The sequence below is a fragment of the Balaenoptera ricei genome, chromosome 3 (assembly GCF_028023285.1).
Source record: "Balaenoptera ricei isolate mBalRic1 chromosome 3, mBalRic1.hap2, whole genome shotgun sequence".
Classification (NCBI taxonomy): domain Eukaryota; kingdom Metazoa; phylum Chordata; class Mammalia; order Artiodactyla; family Balaenopteridae; genus Balaenoptera; species Balaenoptera ricei.
Window position 1 is genome coordinate 134356440 of NC_082641.1, and position 22146 is coordinate 134378585.

At 34.1% G+C, this 22146-nt stretch overlaps 1 protein-coding gene across 3 annotated transcripts in view; it reads right to left on the bottom strand.

The window, feature by feature from the left end:
• Positions 1-256: 256 nt before the first annotated feature.
• The window catches only part of CLINT1 (clathrin interactor 1), a 67807-nt gene continuing 45917 nt past the window's right edge, over positions 257-22146 (bottom strand). Inside the window, exons 7-12 of one of the 3 annotated variants that reach the window (XM_059917598.1) lie at positions 19044-19290; positions 16535-16604; positions 9225-9299; positions 5381-5673; positions 3519-3669; positions 257-2534 (exon numbers count right to left, since the gene is read on the bottom strand). In XM_059917598.1, coding sequence (XP_059773581.1) covers positions 2188-2534; positions 3519-3669; positions 5381-5673; positions 9225-9299; positions 16535-16604; positions 19044-19290 — 1183 coding nt within the window. In that variant the 3' untranslated portion in view covers positions 257-2187. Of the gene's footprint in view, positions 2535-3518; positions 3724-5380; positions 5674-9224; positions 9300-16534; positions 16605-19043; positions 19291-22146 lie in introns of all 3 variants that reach the window. The other 2 variants (XM_059917597.1, XM_059917599.1) reach the window with 2 other exon arrangements.

A 22146-nucleotide genomic window follows, 5' to 3' on the forward strand; every position in this document is an offset into this window, starting at 1 on the left:
ATCACTTAATAACCCCTTCAGAGACAAGTCATTAAATTGAATGGAACCCCAATGAGGCAATTCTTGTTTTCCTCTTTCATGGGCTCTGAAACAAAAAATACTGGTAAGATAGCAGACTGTATGTTGAGGTACAGTAATAACTAAGGTAGGGGTTCCCTTCTGTCTTCAGAATACAACATTGGAAGAAGGCATAGTAGTAAAGAAAATGCTTTAGAAATAAATCAGTTTTATTAGAAAGAAATTTTAAACACGAAAATTTAGAAACAAAATATTTATTTCCTTTAAGAATCATACATATTTGAAAAGGTGATGCCATACCTCTCAATTTAAAGAAAACATTCATTTAAGATTGCGGGTTTTAAATATCAGTGAAGATATTCTCCAAGCTGCCACCAGAGCCTGGCTTGATTGCTCTGAAGTAACAACACTTGAAAGCTCCTATTCTTTGAAACTAATTTAAACACATTGAATTGTTGAAAGATTAAAAACCACAGTCAGCTAATTACACTCTCTCTCATCTCTTATTCAGCAAATGAATCACTTTTCATTACCACTTAGCTGAAGTACATGAATTTCTGCCTAATTAGAAATGTTGTAGATGGAACATTAGCAAGAATGGAGCAGGTCAGGATATCTTTGCTGCTTCATTTTTAATTCCTAACAGCAGAGTCTGATAGGAAGGAATAGAGAAGTCATTAAATAATGTTAAATTATTTATAAAAATTACTTTGCCCAAATTATAATTATTTTTTCCCCAAACGGTCTCAAATGTCTAACATAATGAAAGAAAAAGCAGTTCAACATTGATTTTAATGAACATTTTAATGTTATGTGTAACAGAACTATATTATGAATACAATGGAAACAAAGTTTTATCAATTTAATAAAAAAAATTTCAACACAAAGTGGGGAGGTAATAATTTGATGCCTATATTATAGTATTTATTTTAAAAAATATTCCCAGCTTGAGGGTGAAACAATTTTGCATTCCAAACTCTAGAATCATGATTTTCATGTGACCTTAATGCAGAAATACAGCAGGAAAACAAAAACATTTTAATTAATTTCCTTTATTTGCCATTAAATCAATAAAATCTTTGACTGCTACAGGTCTCCTTTAATAATATATATATTTAACTCCTCTCTATTGGAACCATATTGCTAATGCCATATTATATACACTCAAAACCAAAACAATACTGTATAAAATCTAAAAGCCAACATTGTTGAGTTCTAACATTTATATTTAAGGTCTTAATGGATTTTTACCCTTTTCAATTTTTTGAAAAGACACCAAAAAAAAATAAATATTTTTCTTTTTGACTGTTCCTGACTATTACATGGTGCCTACAGGGATAAACACAGAAGGAAGCCTTGCCAAGTTATCACTGCAAAGTGTATATAATGACTGCTAAGAACAAATAAAAATACTGGAGGTTTTTTTTCTCTTTTCTTTTAAAGGAAACCATAGAGCAGTCCTGAAAAAAATATTTTTCCGAGTTCTGCACAGGATAAATATAGCAGAAGAAATGGGAAGATCCCATAGCGATCACCAATTGCTTAAAGAGGTTTTGTTACAATAAAAATTTGGATAGTATAATAGCAGTATTGCTGGAACATTAGCAAAAGTATATACATTCCAGTTACCTTTGATTTAGCCATAATCACATATGTATGCCGTTTTTGGACAAAAATATATATTTTTATAAAAACTGATCATCCAACTTTAATGATTTCATATATGGACTCAAGAGTGGTAGTAAAAGGAACAGACCCAATTGTGACAAGGCGATTCAGGGACAGAAAAATCAAGTTCTTCAGGAAAAGAAAAGTATAAAATTAGAGATTCAAACAAACACATTTATTCAGCCCTATTCTAGTATTCCCACATATTATGATATTAAAATGGGCTCCTCAATTTATAAAGGCTTTCAGTGGTCTCACTACCCCATTTGTGGTCTTGTCTCACTGGGAAAAATGATTCTGACTGCCTCATCTGAAGTGCCCTTGCTTGGCCATCTGAAATACTAGATATTTCGCTTTTATAAAACAACCTTTTTGGTTCTTAATGTAGGTTTATTTTAATTAATTGATGAAAGAAAGGGGAGTTGACTAGCATTTTCCATCCCAACATCACCTATCTGCACCACTAAAAATCCTTCATTCAATCTGCTCCTTTACAATCTCTTATTTGCTAAAGTTGGCGAAATTTGCAAAGGCATCTTGCTTGGGTTGCACAGTTCCAGAAGTCATGGCTAAGTTGGGCATGCCCATTCCCATTGTGCCTGTCAGGCCCATCCCAGCAGTTGACATCCCTATGTTCATGTTCATGCCCATCATGCTCTGGTTCATCATTGGACTATTTCCAAGAGGGGTCATTCCCATGGTGCCTGTCATCACACTGGGCATGCTCATAGGCATGGGTCCCCCCATCAGAGGGTTAGTTTGGGGCCGGACAGGAAGCATGTTCGATGGAGAACTGAGGTTTACAGCTCCGAAACTTTGGGTCATCACATTCATAGGCTGTTGCATATCTAACAGAAGAAAAGAGACAAAAGAACTTTATCACACTGAATTCTTAGATTCACAGAGCAGAAAAATAATACAATTTTCCTGACCATCAATACTTGTAAGCTCCAATAAAATTACTTTATAGTGATTTTTTATAAGAGAAGTCAATTAACTTGTATTGTTTACTCTTGAAAAATGTTCAGTGGCTGTTAGCTCTGATTTCCCCAAGATGTAGCAACAGTAAGAGTGGGCTGGCGGAAAACATCAGGCACTTTAAAACCATTCCTATAAAATCTATTACTGAATCCGACCTAACAAGTTGTCAAGAGCTACTGTGTATCAAAAACCTTAAAAAGTTTATATCCTTTGACTCACTCTATTTTTAGAACATTATATTAAGGGAAAAAAATCACAAGTAAAAAGATTTATACAAAACCATGGAGTTATTTATAATAGGAAAAAGCTGGAAACAACTGAAATAACCAACAATAGAGGAACTGCACACTAATATGATGGATAACTATAAAGATCCAAAAATCATGCTTTCTTTCTTTAAGAATATTCAACAGAAAAAACAATAATGTTGAATATGAACTGCAAGAAACAAAATATAGACAGAATGATCTCAAGTATTAAAAATGTGGTTAGAAAAGATGGACTATGAAGAAATATGAATTAATGGTGATTATCCCTGGATTATGGAGTTCAGATGATTTTTGTTTCTTGACATATCTGCCTATATTAAAAATTTTTTCTCAACAAATACTTTTATTTTAGTGATCAGGCTCCCAAAACTCACCACCATACAATAAATGTTACCATGTCAAGAGCAGAATACAAAGCAATTCAATGTGCCAGGAGGGATACCAGGTATTATGTGAAAAAAATCTTAAGTGAATACACAGTTGCTTTCAGTACAGTTTTATTTCATGGCTTGAAGTAGTCCCGGCATAAGGGCCAAAGGATTACAAGTACACAAAGAAATGGGATGTCTTGCAGTAACTTACTCTGTTGCTGAATCATTGTATTGAGCGATGGCTGCTGGGGTTTGGAAGGCTGCATACCAGGTAGTAAGTTGTCTAGGCTGATGTTTACACTGGGGTCAGACCAAGTAGAGGGCAGGGTTTTGCTGACTGACTTCTGGACCATATCTGTATTCTGATTATAGAGAGGATTAGGCTTCTGCAGCACTGTGCTAACATTTTGCAAAGGCTGGAAAATAGAAAAATGCTCTAAAAATTAAGCATCTGCTCTATAAAGATTACCAGATGGCAATTTAATCATAGTAACTCCAAATATATACTAGACTTTGTAATAAACTCTTGAAACCAATAAGAACCACAAATGTTCTACATTAAGGTCTTCAATATCCTGAATCACCAGCTTCCCATAATATTTCTCTGAAGTCCAAATCATGTTTGGGGTGGGGAAAAACTAACATATTTACACTAACAGTTATCCTCCCATCACCCCAAGTCTAGAAGCCACAATCCTGGGGCAACTATTAACTTCAGATTAGTACAACTTTAAGGAAATATACAAGTGGAAATTTATTCTTACAAAATGGAATTCGGGGTATGATTTCTCATGTTAAAAAAACAAAACCATCAAAAGAGCAAATTATATTCCACATAACCTGACCGACATATCCCTGCTCCATGTGTATTTCTATTGCCTAAAGCAAGCAACACTAGTGGCATCTGATACAGTACGGACCAATACAGAAGAAAGGAGAAATTCAGGAAAAAGCAGCAGAGGAGCCTGGTAGTTACTACCAGAATAACTGTAACAAGGACAGAAAAAGGGTAATAAATACGAATAGGAGGAATAATTAAAAATGGACCAATGCAAAGACTCACAACACAGTTGCAATTAAGATTGCAAATTAGTAGATTGGCTTTATGCTTAGACCATATGAAAGAAACAGAGTAAACTGGCTTGAGCTTGTTCAGTTCAATTTAATGGGACTGGTATGGCTTTCATGTCCTTTTTCTTAATGTTAGGTCTAATATCTGTTATACAGATCAGTCACCTTTCTGCTTCTTTCTTCTCTTCCTTCATCCTAACACCCAAAATAGGAGAATCTACATATTAAAATGAATAATTAGCATCATAAACAAATATTCCAAATAGCCTGAGTCAAAAATAGCAACTTCCTGGTACAACTCAGACACATATATTCTGCACTTGTTTGAATTCTAAGCTAGTATTAGGTAATTTAGATTTAATTTTAAAAAGTGAATTTAAAAGCTCCTGTTTAGTTATTTTCCTTTATGAAAATAAGAGTTGAAAGAAGAGTCTATATAAACATCATATAATGTAGAGCAGGTCCAGAATAGGGAAGAACATTCATTATTTTAGAGAATAATTTTCTATATTAGCAATATATCTCTATTCCTTCTTCTTCTCTTTTTTTTAATATCTTTAATTTTTTATTTTTAGGCCGTGCTGCACGGCACACGGGATCTTAGTTCCCCAACCAGGGACCGAACCCACACGCCCTGCAGTGGAAACACAGAGTCTTAACCACTGGGCCACCAGGGAACTCCTCTATTCCTTCTTCTTAAAAACAATTTTTTAAACTATTAAATTCCAATTTGTTTATTAGTTCAATAAATTTTCAACAAATGCCTCCTCTGTGCAAGGCATCACACTTGGCTTTGCATGGATAGCAAGAGGAGTGAGAAGGCCTTGCCCTGGAGAACCCAAATGACTATTCCAGGGGAAAGGACACAAGGTAAATGCAATATACAAAAGTAATCTATGTATCACTTGCTTATTTTTCTGTTTTATGCTAATCTGCCATTAGATTAGTTAGAGCATCTCAAAGATTATGAATCACAATTTCCAAGGGAGGCAGACAACTTACCTGTGATCTTGACATGGGCAAACCCAGTCCTACAGTATTAGTGCTCATCACAGAGAAATTCATACTCTGGGAAGATGTCATTGTTGCCTGCGATGAGCCCATAAGATCAAATAGGTCTGAAGAATTTGAGGCAGCTGGAGGTGGGCCTAAAGCTGGTTGTGAGCTACTGACAAGCTCTACAGCTGGCTGTGAGGCACTGCTGAAGAGCTCACCACTGGCAGCAACAGGGCCTGATGGGGCTTGGTTGAAGGCACTCCAGTCACCAAAGTCTCCATTCCCACTTGCTGCTGTTACTGAGAAAGAAAGAAGGGTAAGAAAGTTTCTGAAATGCACAGAACACATATGACAATCTACCAACTGAAACAAATTACAGCTGATCTGTGTCCATCCAGATTAACATCTGCAGGTACCATCTCCATCTGGACATTATTCCTTCTCATGAATATTCCACGAGTGTTAACAAGGTGGCAAAGAAAAAAATAAAACTTCCACATATAAAGTAAAATCCATCTCTTGGCATTGGCAGGTCTGAGGTGACACAAAGAAATTACAGAAACTAAAACTTTCCTTCAACCTAAGTTTGCATATCAAATATGTTTCTAGCTAAACAAATATGAACTAGCCTGAGATCCCCAAAAAACAAGAAAAAAACTCTAAACTGGTTAAACTCTTTGCTGGGAGATCCAGACTCCTCATGCAAGGAGTAACTAAGTAAAATCAGACAGTTCAACTCATTTTGTTCATTCATTATTTGGAAAAGTTCAAAGAGAAATCAAACTATGATTTATACCATCTCATGTAAATAAAACCCCAAATTCATTAAAAAGAAAAACCCAAAAACTCAATAAAATTAAGACTAGGATTAGTAAATTTCTGTAAGAAGTTCTCACCCATTTGGCCATGCTTCCACTGACAACACAAAGGCTACAGAGAGCCATGATATATAACCTTAGTACATTGTTTACTTCAAATGGGGCTGTTCAATCTATTTAAGTAAAAAGTGGGGTATAGTCTTAAGAGGGGAACTCATGCTAATATTTAAAAAAAGAAACGAAACTATCACTATGCTTCAAAGTATAATTATAACAAGTTTAAGATTTAATGCATAAAAAAGATTTAATGCAGTTAATAATATAAAAATTAATAGGTTAATTAATAGACTGAAATATTTAAGAGAACGGATTTTGTATTTTACTGGCTGTGTGACCTTGCTTAACCTTCTCTGTGCCTTTTTATTTTTATTTTATTTAAAGGAGAGCTTTTATTTATTTATGTGGCCACGCCGTGAGGCATGCAGGTTCTTAGTTCCCCAACCAGGGACCGAACCCATCCCCTGCAGTGGAAGCACGGAGTCTTACCCACTGGACTGCCAGAGAAGTCCCCTGTGCCATACTTTTTAAAAAATCTAAGTTGCGAAGATTGAATAACTTAATATATAGTAAGTGCCATTTGAGGTTTATTGTTACTTTGGATTAATTGTGAAAAGACAGAGGAGAGGCAAAGCATCACACTTTCTTTCCTTTAGGTATGCCATATAAAAGTATAAGTCAAGCTTCTATAAATTCTGCATACATAATACTAGCTATTGGGAACACAATAAATATAAAGGCAAGTGATACTTGAAAAAAAAATTTTTTAACTAGGCTATACTAAGTAAACAAACCTTGCTTTAAGAAAAGGACAAACAGATAAATACGAATTAATGGAAGTTGAAAAAAGCAACGGTGAAGAAAGAGCTACATATAAACTGTCATCTGAAAGCCAACAGTATGTAGTTCCAAGTTAATTAACACCATTTCTTTGCACTACATGTTCACTTACAACTTGGAAATACATTTTGTCTAGCCTAAAAGGTAACCAACCACTGTGATACTGTGTCTCATTATGCTAAATATCAAGAGAACAATAACATTAAGTCTTTAAAATTATATCTTCTATTACCATTTTGTAATGTAAGCACCCTTAAAAGAGAAAATAATTCACTTAGAAACCCCAAGTTCTACCAACAATTTAATATAAGAACTGGGCTGATATTCACTACTTCCGGGTTTTGCTAAAACATGTCTTTGATCTTCTTTACAAAAAAGATTGAATTAAGAGTTTTACAATTAGTTCTATGTATTAAACAATTTAAACTAATTTAAGGAAGACTGCTGGATAAAGGTAAACTTTATGCTGATTTTCTATCTGCTTGATCTAGAAAACAGAATAAGAATGGAAACTGGGGCAAAATGTGTTGCCCCATCTGAAAACTTTATCTGAGATGATTAATCATGGGAGGAAGAGATTTCTAGTGAGGCATATATTGTTCAGCAATCATTAATCATTGTTGCAACAGTTTCAGCCCCTTGCGTAATGGTGATCAGGTTCTGTTAATCACATAAGATGAAGAGATGTATCACTTAGCAACATTAACATATTTGAATTATTTGCATAGTAGGCAACTTCATATACATAAAAACTTTGAGAATTACACAGGCAGTCTGTAAAATTAGGGCAATGTTTATTTTCCACTTTGATTTGCCTAAAGCAAGGTATTAACCCTTACAAGGCATAACCACACTTCTAAAGTGAAGCAGTTCATTATTCCACAATCCTGGTTTCTGGGAAGTACTTGGAATTTACACAAGCGGTCCAAATAACCCAAATCACATTAAAACTTATGTGTCACTAACCTAAACTAGACAGTACTAAATATAAATTTTAATCCAATTAATGGGGATAGATAACTCTACTTGAAATGAATAATAAAACTAATTCAGTTAAATATTTCCTCCTTGCCTCACCTGTTTATGATTTTTATAGCTAAATTTTTTATATTATCTCTCAAACTTCAGACTGACCAGATTTTATGGAAAAAAACATTAGAACCAACCCCTTTACAACCTAAAAGACACTTAATAATGAACTCAGACCCTATTCTACACGTCTCTACAGACATTACTCTATCCTTATAAAGAACCAAGACAAGTAGCATTATTCCCAATTTTAGAAAGGTGGAGGCTGAGGCTTTCATAAAGTTAAATAGCTACCAAAGTATATGGCACAGGTAGTAAGATAAAAATATTAATAATAAGGGGGAAAAATACAAGCCCTTCACCTCAATCCATTATGTTTAAGCCTATATTCTGCTTGGATGTTAGCTTTTTTTTTGCCATTTTAAAAAAATTGAGGGTGTAACTGACACATAACATTATATTAGTTTCAGGTGGACAACATAATGATTTGATCTTTACAAATATTGTGAAATGATCACAACAAATCTAGAGTATTTTAAAATTTCTAATTTAACATGGAATGAGGAAGTTTTTTTTTGCCTGAGGTTCAACTGCTCACATTTAAGGATATGCCAAAATGAAGTTCAGTTATTTTTCATAGAAATTCTCTTTAAGATATCTAAATTATAAAGAAATGAATTTTGGTAAGATGGTCTGCCCAACTCCAATGTCCCCGAATTTCATTCAAGAAAATCATATAAGCTAAACATAAACCATAATATTCTTGCTGCTAAAATGAGATTTATACTTATTCACACTCCCTACCCACCTACTCCCCGCACCCCCCCCCCCAAAAAAATAAAACAAGAGTCACTTATGAGTGAGGGCAATTTTATTTAGGTGTACCTGAGTAGTCTGCAACCAGATTAATTCGTCTGGCACATTTAGGATACTGGCCCAATAAAGTACCTTTGTGAATAAATTCTTTGGGAATTGGGAATTATAAACACTGCTACAAGTAGAAAGTGGCCAAAAGGAGCAGATGGGGGTGGGGTGGTGAAGAGTTGTTTTGTTTTGGTAACATTTCCACTGCCCATAGATTTCTGGCCAATCAAATCATATCGTACCTTGGGAAGGGAAATTGCTTGATGCAGCGGCTGAGCCAAAGTCAGCAAAGCCTCCAAATAAATCAGCTGATCCTCCTAGAAATTAAGTATGAGGAAAAAAACTGTCAGAACCACAGCACAACTGATAGCGCTTTTAGGAAGCCATTTTAGCACTGCACTCAAAAAATACCCAATACTAGAGCCCCAAGACCCATCATAACAGCTAGTTAGTTGATCCAGCTTTTCACGTCACCATGTTCCCTTTAAGCTACCACAGGACAGACTCTCTTACAGTATCCCTCACTTCTATAACTAGTAATATAATAGATACTACAACTGTGGTTACAGTCACCCCTTACTTACATTTCACGAACATAACGTAGGCATGCAGTTTATCTGGCCAATTATGCTCTTTATAAGAATCTTCAATGGATGCTAAAACCTGGGTAAAATGTTGCTGGGTAATCAAATCATCACCCCACAGATTACTTACAAATAAAAAGGGATTAAGCTACTTTTACAGTGCAGAAATCAGATGGATACCACCTTAAACAAGTGCTCAAACTTAATGTCACTAATAATCAGACAAAATAGCACTCATGGGTCTTCTAATATAAAGGGACTAAAAAAGAGATCATCACTCAAATTCTTCCCAAAAATATTTAACCTGACTCCAATCATGAAGAATGAATCAGACAAATACAAACTGAGGGACATTCTGCAAAACAGCTCTCAAGACTCTTCAGAAAATATCATCATAAAAGACAAAGACTGGGACCACTCCAGATTAAAGAAGCCTAAAGAAACATGACAAGTAAATGAAATGGGTGATTCCCTGACTGGACTCTGGATATTTAAGTAAGTGCTATACTGAAATGATGTAATTGAGACACTAGGGAAATGTGAATATGGTCTATTATACAACAATACTGTTTTAATGTTAAATTCCCCAAGTATGATAATTATATTATGATTGTGAAGGAGAATGTCCTTGTTGTAAGGAGATATATGCTGAAGTATTTTAGGGGCAAAATGTCATGATGTTTGCAATTCTCTCTCAAATGGTGCACAATAAATAAACAAAACCAAAAAAGAACTAGAGAGAGACAAAGAAAATGTGACAAATTTTCTGCAGTTTGACTTTTTTTTAAATAGAAGGGAAAAAAAAAACCCCAAAAACCCTTGAAGTTGATCTGCATAGAAATCAGTTTTAATAGCTATAGGAAGAAAAATGAATGCAATGATTTAGGTGGACTATTTTTTCCTATTGTTTACTTGCAAATATTTGCAAAATACTTGCATTTTTAATCCTTGAAAAAAAACCCAGTAGCTTTTTGCTACTTCCAGACTGGTGTTTTTAAAGGGGTGAGATTCAAATCATAAGGCTGCAGATCAATCTGCACGCATAACATCACATTCTCATACAAATTTTCATCTGTAAACACTAAATAGGTAAGAATATTTACTTTTATCTATAATTTGAACAGTAACATTATGTTAAATTTTATATTCCACTTCTCCTCAATTCAGTTATCAATGAAACAGCAATAGTCGAAGGATCTAAAACCTTAAATAGTTGTCCTTATTTTTGTCCTTAAAGATTTCACCTCTTAAGAGTCACAACCTTAGAAATTTAGAGCGGCAGTTCAATTATAGTGCTTTTAGTGTTATGTGAACATTATATAGGTTACATCACAGCTGCTTAGCCTGCAGTGCTTAGAAACTAGCCAGGTGGGACTGGAACATCTGGGCTGCACTCAAATACCACCAGGGACAGCTTCCAACATCTGGTGCCATTTCTGAATTGTCTTATCGCTGCAAGACATTCTGTCCCATCTGCTACGCTCAACTGGGTTAATTAAACTAGAACCATCTCCCCTTTTCTTAATAAATAGCCAGCAGTAATAAAAGGAACAAATCAGTTTCTGACACAGGTGAACTTTGTATTTCTTTTTAACACACATTTACTGTAGTCAACTATCAGCAGGCCTAACAAATTCCTTATTCCTTCACCTCATTACAGATGCACATATTCACATATATACTCACTCACCGTGAACTAACTTCCACCAAGGCCAAGGTTCTCTACTCCTAGCAACAACTACAGCTCATATGTCTGCTTTTGCTTTATCCAAAGGAAAATATCACAGTGATTTTTCTCTTCTTTAAAGGTACATATGTCATAATAAATGTGACGATAGGTACAAAAGATCAATGAGCTATATTTTTAAACTATATAAACAAGCACACATATATTAATAAAATCTAGCAGGGAAATCAATGGTGTGAACAGTTGCTGCTTAATATTCATAAGTGTGTCTTCTGTAATACTCGTTCATGTTAAAAATATTGATCAAAGAATACTGTTAGGTAACAGAATGATAGTTAATCTTTTATTATAACATTAAGGGATTTGAAAATAGGAGATTATTTTCATTTTCTTTATCCAAGCAGTGAATAAACATCAATATGTAATTTATTATGCCAAATAAGTTCGGAATTTTCAAATCTTATCCAGTCTGGGCTACAAAGAAAATTCATGCTGTGGAGTAGAGCACTGAATACTGTGAATCACATCTTCAAACTGGGTGACATATTTTATTTTTGTCATATCCTGAATTTAATATTTCAAATAATTATCTATTTAGTTATTCTATTGCTCTACCTTCTAACACCTAAGCTAAAATTATACTATGTTCATAACTTGTCTATAGCAAATATTATTATTCTCTCCATCCACACTACAGGGAGTTTAATTTCAAACATGACTAATTTAAGAACACTGGAGGTAAAAGAGTGGAAACACACACATAAGTATTTTACAAATAGAAGCCACCTTTCCTTGAAAAGGATTTAACTTTTCTCCATCTTCTGAAGTGCCACAGATTATACTTCTATTGTGTTTTACATAATGTGATCCTCAACTTTGGAAACTATCTCAGAAATTAAAAATCTCTTATTTCATTTAGGAAAAGCTTCTCCCTCCTAGGAGGGACTATCCATATCTATATGCATGATGTTATGCATACCAATGCCTTAAATTTAACAGACATTTTCTATACTTAAGCATTTTTCCCAGATAACTTCTATCTAAGGGAATTTAAATAAGAGTCTACCAAAAATTGCTGCATGTGGAAGACTGCTGAATTTCACAATAAGAGCTATCCTTCAAGAGTCCCACATGAGAGGTGTCATTATAAATGAACCATTTCCATCTGCCTTTTCAGGGAAGCAAGGAGGTTATTTACAATCACCAGCTGGGAACATGTATTTTCCAAAGCAACACTGTGAACAGGAAAAATATAGCTGAACTAGACAGTGCTTTAACTATAAATGGAAATTTTCTTTAACGAAGAATTTAATCTAGATTACACTATGAAAACTTTTGCATGAGGAATTCTAATAAATACAAAATTAAAAGAAATGACAAAATGCAAAAAATTGTAAATATCTGATGAAGAACTAATATAAATAAATTTTTAAAAAAATCGATAAGGATAAACAACCCCAATTAAAAAAAAAAGAGGACAAAGGACATGAATAGACAAGTTACAACTAGCAATATAAAAGCATGAAAAGTTTCAAAGTCAGTCATCGAACACATGCAAAATAGAATGAAATATTATTTTCTCCTTACCAAAATGGAAGATTTTGAAAGATGCTACTTCACTACTTTATAACAGAGAGAAGTTTGGAAACAAATCAAAACCTAATGTCCAAAAAATAAGAGGCTGACTGGTCAAGTAACTTACAGCATATTTACACAATGTTAAGATTATAAAGCAATTAAAAGGTCTGTAAAATACCAACTATAATAAGGAAATGGTCATGAGATTTTAGATGAAAAAGAGTTTACAAAAAAGTATAATAACAATAAAATCTTTATCTAGAAGCCTGAAAAAGATTTTCAACATAATAAATGCTTAATTTACAATGCTTGGTGTCAGTTTATTTATCTTTTGTAAAAATAAAATACAGTGTGTGAGTTGTGGAAAAAATAAATAAATAAATGCTTAAATATATTGACTGATTATATAGAAAATGTTTAAAGAAAGACTATTCACCAAAATTATTAATAGTTAACTTTATGCACCTAAGTTACAGTGAATTACTTTTTTTCCATAAAATTTCTAAAATGAGCATGCACTACTTTTAATGAGTGAAAACAGAATATGGTAAAACATTTTATTCTTAGTAAACTTAGATTAAACTAGAGACGATGCCCATGAAAATTCTAATATATAAGTTGGGTTGTAATAACCAGTAACTTGGCTATAACAAGGTGGTTCACATCCATGTAAATATCCTCAACTAACTTTAGTGATAACGGAGTACAGGGCAACAGGTTCAAATGTAAATGTAATGAACATTTTGGATTTGATACACGTTAATCTTAAAAAATATTTTTTAACAACCAAAAAATCAAAAGATATTGCAAGCCTTGTAAAGTTTTTATATTTTCTCTTCAACCTCATTCATTGTACTAGAAACAACTTATGTAGTAGTATGTTAATCAAGACCTAAATTCCTTAATTACAAAAGGGACAAAGGAGACAACGAAAACTTTGAAGACGAGATATACTAAAAATGAAATGGAATGGTTCTTGGCATTATATTTGTAACTGGCTTATTTTCTAAATACATTATTATTCATTTAAAAAATGTTTACTTAGAAACATACTATATATAAATGTCACCAAAGTATCATTTGAGTACAGATTTTAAAAGAACATCACCAGAGTGGGACATTTATCATCACAGTCTCAAGAAAATCTTGATGAATGGGTTTCACATGTGTATTTTTAAACTTGGTTGATATTCCACTACGATTTTACCACATATACTTCTGAAGATGCTAACAAAAAGGATGAAATAACACATAAAAAAAGAAAATCTGAGCATTTTCTCCAAGGAGACATTTATCTGGTGAATGGTACAGAAGCTGTATCTGCTTAGGTTTACAGTTCATGTCCATATTACTTGCATGACAGCAGTATTATAAATATAGGCACATATGGTAAATGACACCCAAATGGCATACCAAATAGCAATGCTAATATGGTAGATTCTTAGACTTTCTTACATGTAGGTGCTAAAGATTTAACATCCAATTTTTTTCTCCACTGCTGAATTCAATTTAAAATATATTATTACTAAAATATTTAAATAGAAATTCATGGTAATGAAATTCATCTTACTGATTGGAGGGGGTTCTACACAAACTGGTTAAACAAACTGTTTCAAATAGGAGAGAACTTTAAAAAATAATTATGGGGACTTCCCTGCTGGTGCAGTGGTTAAGAATTCTCCTGCTGATGCAGGGGACCACAGGTTCGAGCCCTGGTCCAGGAGGATCCCACATGCCACAGAGCAACTAAGCCCATGCGCCACAACTACTGAGCCTGCACTCTAGAGCCCACGAGCCACAACTACTGAGCCCGCACGTCTAGAGCCCGTGTGCTCCGCAACAAGAGAAGCCATCGCAACGAGAAGCCCGCACAGCTCAACAAAGAGCAGCCCCCGCTCACGGCAACAAGAGAAAGCCCACGCGCAGCAACGAAGACCCAACGCAGCCACAAAAAAAAAAAAAAAAAAAAAATTATTTAAAAAAAAGAGTGACCGTAATAATAAACAGTGAACAATTTAAAAAAAAATTATGTCAACCCACTTTCAGTTGGTTTTTAGAAAATATCAAGATAAGAAAATTAAGGCAAGAAATATTCCAGATTTCATTCAGACTTTGTCTCAATTACTGTATTAATATTAATTGCTACTTATATTTAATTAGCCAATCTACTGCTTGCACTGGAGAAGAAAAACCACTCAAAGGTTTCTTGCCAAGCAAAGGAAGCATGCTGGTATTTAATAATTCTCTCTGTTCAAAGCAATCTTGCTAACACCAAGGAAAAAAGTTAGATTCACTCATCTGACCTTCCTAGTTAATTCTTCTCTGATTGCTCCATTAAAAATTTTCACAGATGCATGAAAGGGGCTCTTTAATATTTCATACCAGGAAATACAAAATAGTTGATACTCTGTGACACTAAGTCTGTATTATATGACTACATGCTAACTACCAGTTAATACTACTATTAAAATCTTCAACATACAAAAAGACAGCACATAAATTGTTAAACAACTAATGTAGTTGTTTGCAAACTTGGGCATGACAGTTCAATAGAGTTTAAGGAATAATTTTACGAACAGTTACATTTACAGAAAAAAGGGAGTGGGAATCGAAGAATCTCAGAAATTGGATTGAACCAGACACCCTAGTAAGTTCAAACCTAGTCTAAGAATTAATTTTATGATAGTAGGCAAGGAGAGGGAGAAAATAATAGACTTTAAATTAATCATATGTACTAAACTATCAGTGAGAAGTAATTTTCATCATAAACACTAATGTAAATTTTAAAACAATTCAGTTTTGAAAAATTATTACACAACTAGAAACAACAGATTTACTTTGACATTATTTCTATGCCAATCTCGTCAGTTACATTTTAATGTGAAATGAACTTTAAACATAAGTTTTATTTCTTAAGCTGTTTTGACTTGCAGTACAGTTTATTACGACTCCATAATCATCAAATGCAACCTAAAATAATCAATTTTCTTGAAAACAATTTATAGGGAATTACTCAAAAAAAAATCTAGCACGTATTGGACATCAAACTGAAGAAATCGTTAATCTTCTCTGTGAGAAAATCTTGGTAAATGGACTATTCTTTTGCTGCAGCCCTCTTTAAAATATGTCACACTTTCACAGAATGCCCCTTTCCTCCAAAGCACTCTGTATGTTTGTAACTAGGTAACTATTTGTGACTCTTTGATTAATGATTACTTCCTCCACTTGACCTTCCCATGAGGGCAAGAACTGTTTTACTAAGCATTATACCGCAAGCACCCAGGCCAGTGTCTGGTTCGATAAATGTTTAGTGAATAAATGAATGAAAAGTTTAAATGAACTCTAGGTGTGGGTAGTTTGACAGGCAGAATTAAGATTTATGGAAAGACAGTGAAATGGGCAGAGCAGTACATTTCGCTTACAGAAAAAGCAAAGCGACCCCAAATACTCAGTGCTAAAGAAATTGAGAGAGATCACTGAATTATCAGTCAAATATTTAAGTGCTCACCTTCCTTATTTTAGGCAATTAAACACTTCCTCCCAAATAATGCTCAAAGTGAATTAATTTCACATTAAAAATAAATCTAATGCAAAAAAATTTTTTTTTTAAATTTTCATTCCATCTTTTATTTGCCATTAAAAAAAATTACTCTGAAACCAAGAATACTATTGATAAAAAGAAAAAGCCAATGTGGAAGCTTACCTGTTGATTGGCTGGTGCCATCAAACAGATCAACAAGGTCACCAGATGACTTGCTGCTAGGCACTGAAGTCTGAAAGAAAACACACACAGAACTAATAAGCTTAGAAAACATATTTCCATTTTTTAAAAAAATCTGCTCTACTCATCTGTAATTCCTAACTGAGACACAAATACCTGTAATTATCTTAATAAAGGTAGATTTCCTTTTCTGAAAAAAGAGAAGTGACCTTGAATCCTTATGGAGAGATAGTATTTTTAAAGTATTCTATTCCTAGCATTGTAAAAGTCCCTAACATCCACACTCCTCTTTTCCCTAACTCACTTCTTTTCGGAGATCAGACAAGATTAGGCATGTCCACTGTTCCTGGGTTACTTTCTCATTTCTTACTGCATTTCACTCTGAAAAAACATACCTTCCAGATCTCACTCAAATCTTAACACAGAATCACTTGAGAAGCATTAAAGAAATATATATGCCCAGCTCCATCACAACATACTGAATCATAATTGCCCAGGTTGGGATCTTGGTCTGTACAGTCTTACAAAGCTCCTTTAGTAATTCCAATGCATAAGAAGGTCTGAGATCTACTGGATTGGAGGCCAACATCCTATCTAGCTCTAAAATTTTATGATTCTGTGAACTTTAGCAACACTGTTTGTATACCATACAGGTCAGTATAATTCCATGTTGGTCTGATATACCTTGACATCTGTTTTATATTTAGTTCCCAAACTGTGGGGCTGGAGTTGTTATATGATTTTTCTCTTATACATAGTTCTAAGCACCCTAATGCATAGGTCCTGTATGTTCAATACATACATGTTAAATTAGAACAGAAGTGCTAGGCAATAGGAAAACACTGTAAATTCCTAGGCATGTTAATTTGAGCTTTGAAGATTAAAACACTATATACTGTGGTTCAAAAAGGCCTTGAGGTTGAAAGAGATCTGAAACAGCTGAGTAACTTGCCGAGAACTTCACAGAGTTCTATGCATTTTTTTGGTAATAAAAACAAAGTCAAAAAGCTTACACTATAAATTTAAAATATTTATGGCAGTGACATACATTCAGGCTGTACTACAAATTGATATTTAAAATCCTTTTAAGATATAAAAGTCTCAGTTTACTGTTAAAAAGAATTATACAGGTTGGATGACTTTCCCCATGCAACCATAAATGAACTCTCCATATAACAGCCATCATGTATTATTTGGGTTTTAATTATGACTATCTACCAGATCTTAAGACAGTCAACAGTAAGCTAACTGTATCCACAGCAGGAGAAAACTAAGACCACAAGGAAATAGCACATCCACTTCCCCTTTTTAACTACAACTAGTTGAGTTATAATTTTGAGGTTTTTGTCAAAACTAAAAAGAGCACAATATGGGTGAAATTATACACCAGAAGATATGTGGGAAAACTTGACACAGTTCTTGACACTAAGTAGGACTAGCTTTATTTTTAGAGTCACCTGCAATTTGCAAGATACATTAGAAAAATATTTTCCCTAGCTTTCAGCTACATTTGATGCAAAGATACAAGCTGGGTGAATACTAGTGGGGGGAGAGTAACAGAACAACTATTGAGGCTTTCGGGGCAAACCTCCTCCCTCTTAGGCAGATTTCTGTCCAAAAGACTAGCTTGCAGCCAGGTATCTAGCAGGTGGATTTCATTTCTGTGGTGAATAAAAACTGAAGACAGTACAAGAATTAGTGCTGCTACTGATCAATACTGACCACAGGGCAAATAAACCTCCTTTTCACAGGAACGATCTCTGTATTAAACAAGACCAGTTCCGCTATATAACTACTTGTCATATATACAAGTGGTCATTTGTTACAACTTCCAAACACTACCATGTTTTCCTTAGTGAATCTCACACTTGGTACCAGTGGTGGTGTCTAGAAGGAAACAGATGCACTACATTCTGATTCACAACCTTTCCCAAATGAACCAAGAGTGTTATTACTATTTTCATAGAAAGTGCATAGATAATCATTCAGCAATTGGACAGGTTTCTGCCTCCAAAGAGATTTCTTATTATTAATGACTGAGTAATACATGCCAGATGATCTAATAATTAATATGATTACCTAGAAATGCCTGAGCCTACTAATGCAGTAATTCTAAAAGTAATTTATAAGAATAAAACTGTGGGGGCTTCCCTGGTGGCACAGCGGTTGAGAGTCTGCCTGCCAATGCAGGGGACATGGGTTCGAGCCCTGGTCTGGGAGGATCCCACATGCCGCGGAGCAACTGGGTCCGTGGGCCACAATTGCTGAGCCTGCGCGTCTGGAGCCTGTGCTCCTCAACAAGAGAGGCCGCAATGGTGAGAGGCCCGCGCACCGCGATGAAGAGTGGCCCCCGCTTGCTGCAACTAGAGGAAGCCCTCGCACAGACACGAAGACCCAACACAGCCAAAAATAAATAAAATTAATTAATTAATTAATAATAAAAAAAAAAGAATAAAACTGTGTATAATGTGTAAACTCGTGCCATTCCCACCTTAACTGAAGACTGAGGTGTATGAGCTGAAGCATTCTGATCTGGACTTGCTTTGTCCCCCGTGTAATGTGCTGCTGCTCCAAGATCAATGGTTTTGGAAGGATTTGCTGTGCGCTTGTGTCTTGTGGTGGTGGTCTCTGTGGCCTGTGTGATATGGATATGTTTTGTCGTCACAGTCTCCTCTTCATCTTTGAATTCACCTTTGGGAGATCTGCCTCTTCTTGCTTTCTTTTCCTCATCACTGTCACTAAAAGATATTAAAAATGAAGGAAAATAATAAGACTAGGGATTACTTTAAAATGGACCCCTCAGTGATTTGAGCTAAAGAATTTCAAATGCAGTAACTCCAAATTCCATACTTTGACTATTTGACAGGGATCAAGAGAATGTTATCTAAGCTACCTGAATAATCATATGTATGCACTGGGGAGCAGAAGTGGGAACCCATCAAATTCCCCAGGTAAGTCTAAAATACTGCTACAAAAAAGTATTTACATAAATGTGTACAAATAAAAAAGCCTGAAATAATTCAAGTGCTTATTTATTATAGATTTAAAGCTTAATTAAAAAATAAAATAGCAGGGTTATTATCATATCAGAATCAACTGATTAGAGCCTAGGAGCTCAAATAGCTGCATTTGATAACCATTTTCTTGAAATGGACTGTGTGCAACAACTACAGTTCCATTTATATAACAAGATTCTGTCACTGACTCATATACTAATGCAAATATATAATAAAATACTATAATTTCAATGGATATCTTTTAAATATTATCCTATCTGCATTCAAATGATTAAACTCTCATCTGTAAATGCAGAAAAATGAGGTAACACACTTTACAAGAACTGTGCTCTATTTTACTATATAGAATCACGAGATCAAACTTTTACAAAACTAAGAAAATTGCTTTACAGAAAATTTAAATATATTTAAAATATTTTAAAAGAATTCCTTTTCAGGCACATTCAAAGATTTTTTCTTCTTCTTAACATGCAAAAGGAAAAAAATACAGAATGAGTAAAAGAACTGTGTTTTTCATATGCCCCAAATTAAAAATGTCAGTACTAGTGTGCTCTCCAGTAATGACGCATTGGGTTTTTTTTTCTGGTGCAAGTAGGACAGAGAGAGAAATTGCCTGAAATACGTTCCATTACTTACTATTTCTTAATTTCAGAGTAGGTGGTTTAAATTATAAATATTCTGAAGTAAAATACTTAAAATTCTCCTTAAAACTATGACTATTATTACTGATGCAATTTAACTCGGACTAATCTAAAGCAATTTCTACTTAAATATAAATCAATTTGGAACCTGTACAAATCAAGAATCAAGAAGAATGGCTTCCCACACTGAGCAAAGGGGTTAAATGTATTTTTATCTATAAACATTTTAGGGAATCTACAAGTTCTGATCAAGTGTTCAAAACCCCTTTGTCACTTACTGATTTCTCAGCAACAAATGACCTAAAAATTCCCACCATCAGTCCTATATCTAAGACTGAAATTTCTTACCTTTCTGATGTCCAATTTGATTATAGTGCAAGATAATTTCTTTACAAGGTGAGAATGTAAACTTGACTAGCACACAATGAAATGAAAGCTTCATATATGATCAGTGTTCAAGAATTCCTGAATCTAATAATGAGCTAATAAGTCTAAAATTCTGATAACATGCCAGATAGGTCCCATGCAACTTTGTCTAAAAATCTATTCTTCTCTCACAAATACTCCAAGATGTAAGTCCCTGGTTTGCTCTTTAGTTACTAAAACAAATAATATACACTACATTTTCACTCTTTTAAACCTGAATATATAAAAGATTTAGGAACGCTAGCAGACCCTGTCTTAGAGGCAAATGTAGAAAAGAAAAAATCAAGGGAGAAACAGAAAAAAAAAAAAAAAAGAATAGGAAGGCAAAGCAAGGAAAGAAAAATTGAGGGTGGAGGGCAAAGAAGAGAGAGTAACAAAACAAGAAGGTACATAGTTAGATTTCTAACCAGCCTACCTACCTGATTCCCATACTTCTTCAGGAAATAGCAACAGAATATGTGGCCACTATGTTTTAAGTCAAACCAAAAGTGTGAACACAAAGGCCACAAGAACATTAAAGAGGGAAAAACAGCACAGAGTATTTGAGGTAGGCATCGTTTTCCAAAGTTTAGTTATTTATTATTGCCATATGCATACACTTTCAGTATAAAAGAGCTAGAAATATAGTTGTAAAATATATTCAAAGTATTAAAAATAAATTCTGGTTCTTCAAAGATCATATTCCAGAAACAGACAGGAATTCCACAGATTTAATAAATATGGAAACATACTGAGAAGACACTAAAATATTTTAGAATCTGAATAGTTTCAAAACTATTATTTTTATTTCTTTTTAATGACCCCTAAATCTGAACTGTTAAGATTTTTTTATAAGAGAAAAAGAGATGATACTTAGTTACAAGAACTCACTTGAAGTTTTGGTTGCATCTCTGTGTTACTTTAGGCAAGTTCCACACAGCCTGATTGGGCTTCAGTTCTTACTCCCAAAAAATAATGGTAAAATCCTTGCTCTAGACTATCTAATAGAGATACAGTGAGGCACAAATGACAAATATCTTATAAAACTTGCTTTGCAAATTAAGTGCTACATATACTGCCCTTATAACTGGCAGAAAAACTAGTTAATAGTTATATTGGTAGGTAAGAAAAAGTGAATGCTAAAAGGTTCCTAGTACTGTTCTATGTAAAACTAAATACAAATACCCCAACATTAGAAAATGTAATCTATGAAAATATAGGTCACACTCAAAAACATTTTAGTCCAAATATCCATCTGGATTTTTTTTTTCTGGTATAAACTGGCACAGAATCTTAATGAAATGTCACAGGAAGAATTTTCAAACCCCTAACTTTTGTTTAAATCTAATAAAATAATAAACTTCATTATCCCTCAGCAATACCTTAGATCCCTGGATCATCAGATGCCCAATTGCAAAATAAGCTGTCAAAGTTCTTACTGGGAAAAAAAATTCCAATAAATGGCCTGAATAAAAACATACAGGAAATGTGATCAATTTTAGAAATAAATGGACACAGACAAGGAAAGTAT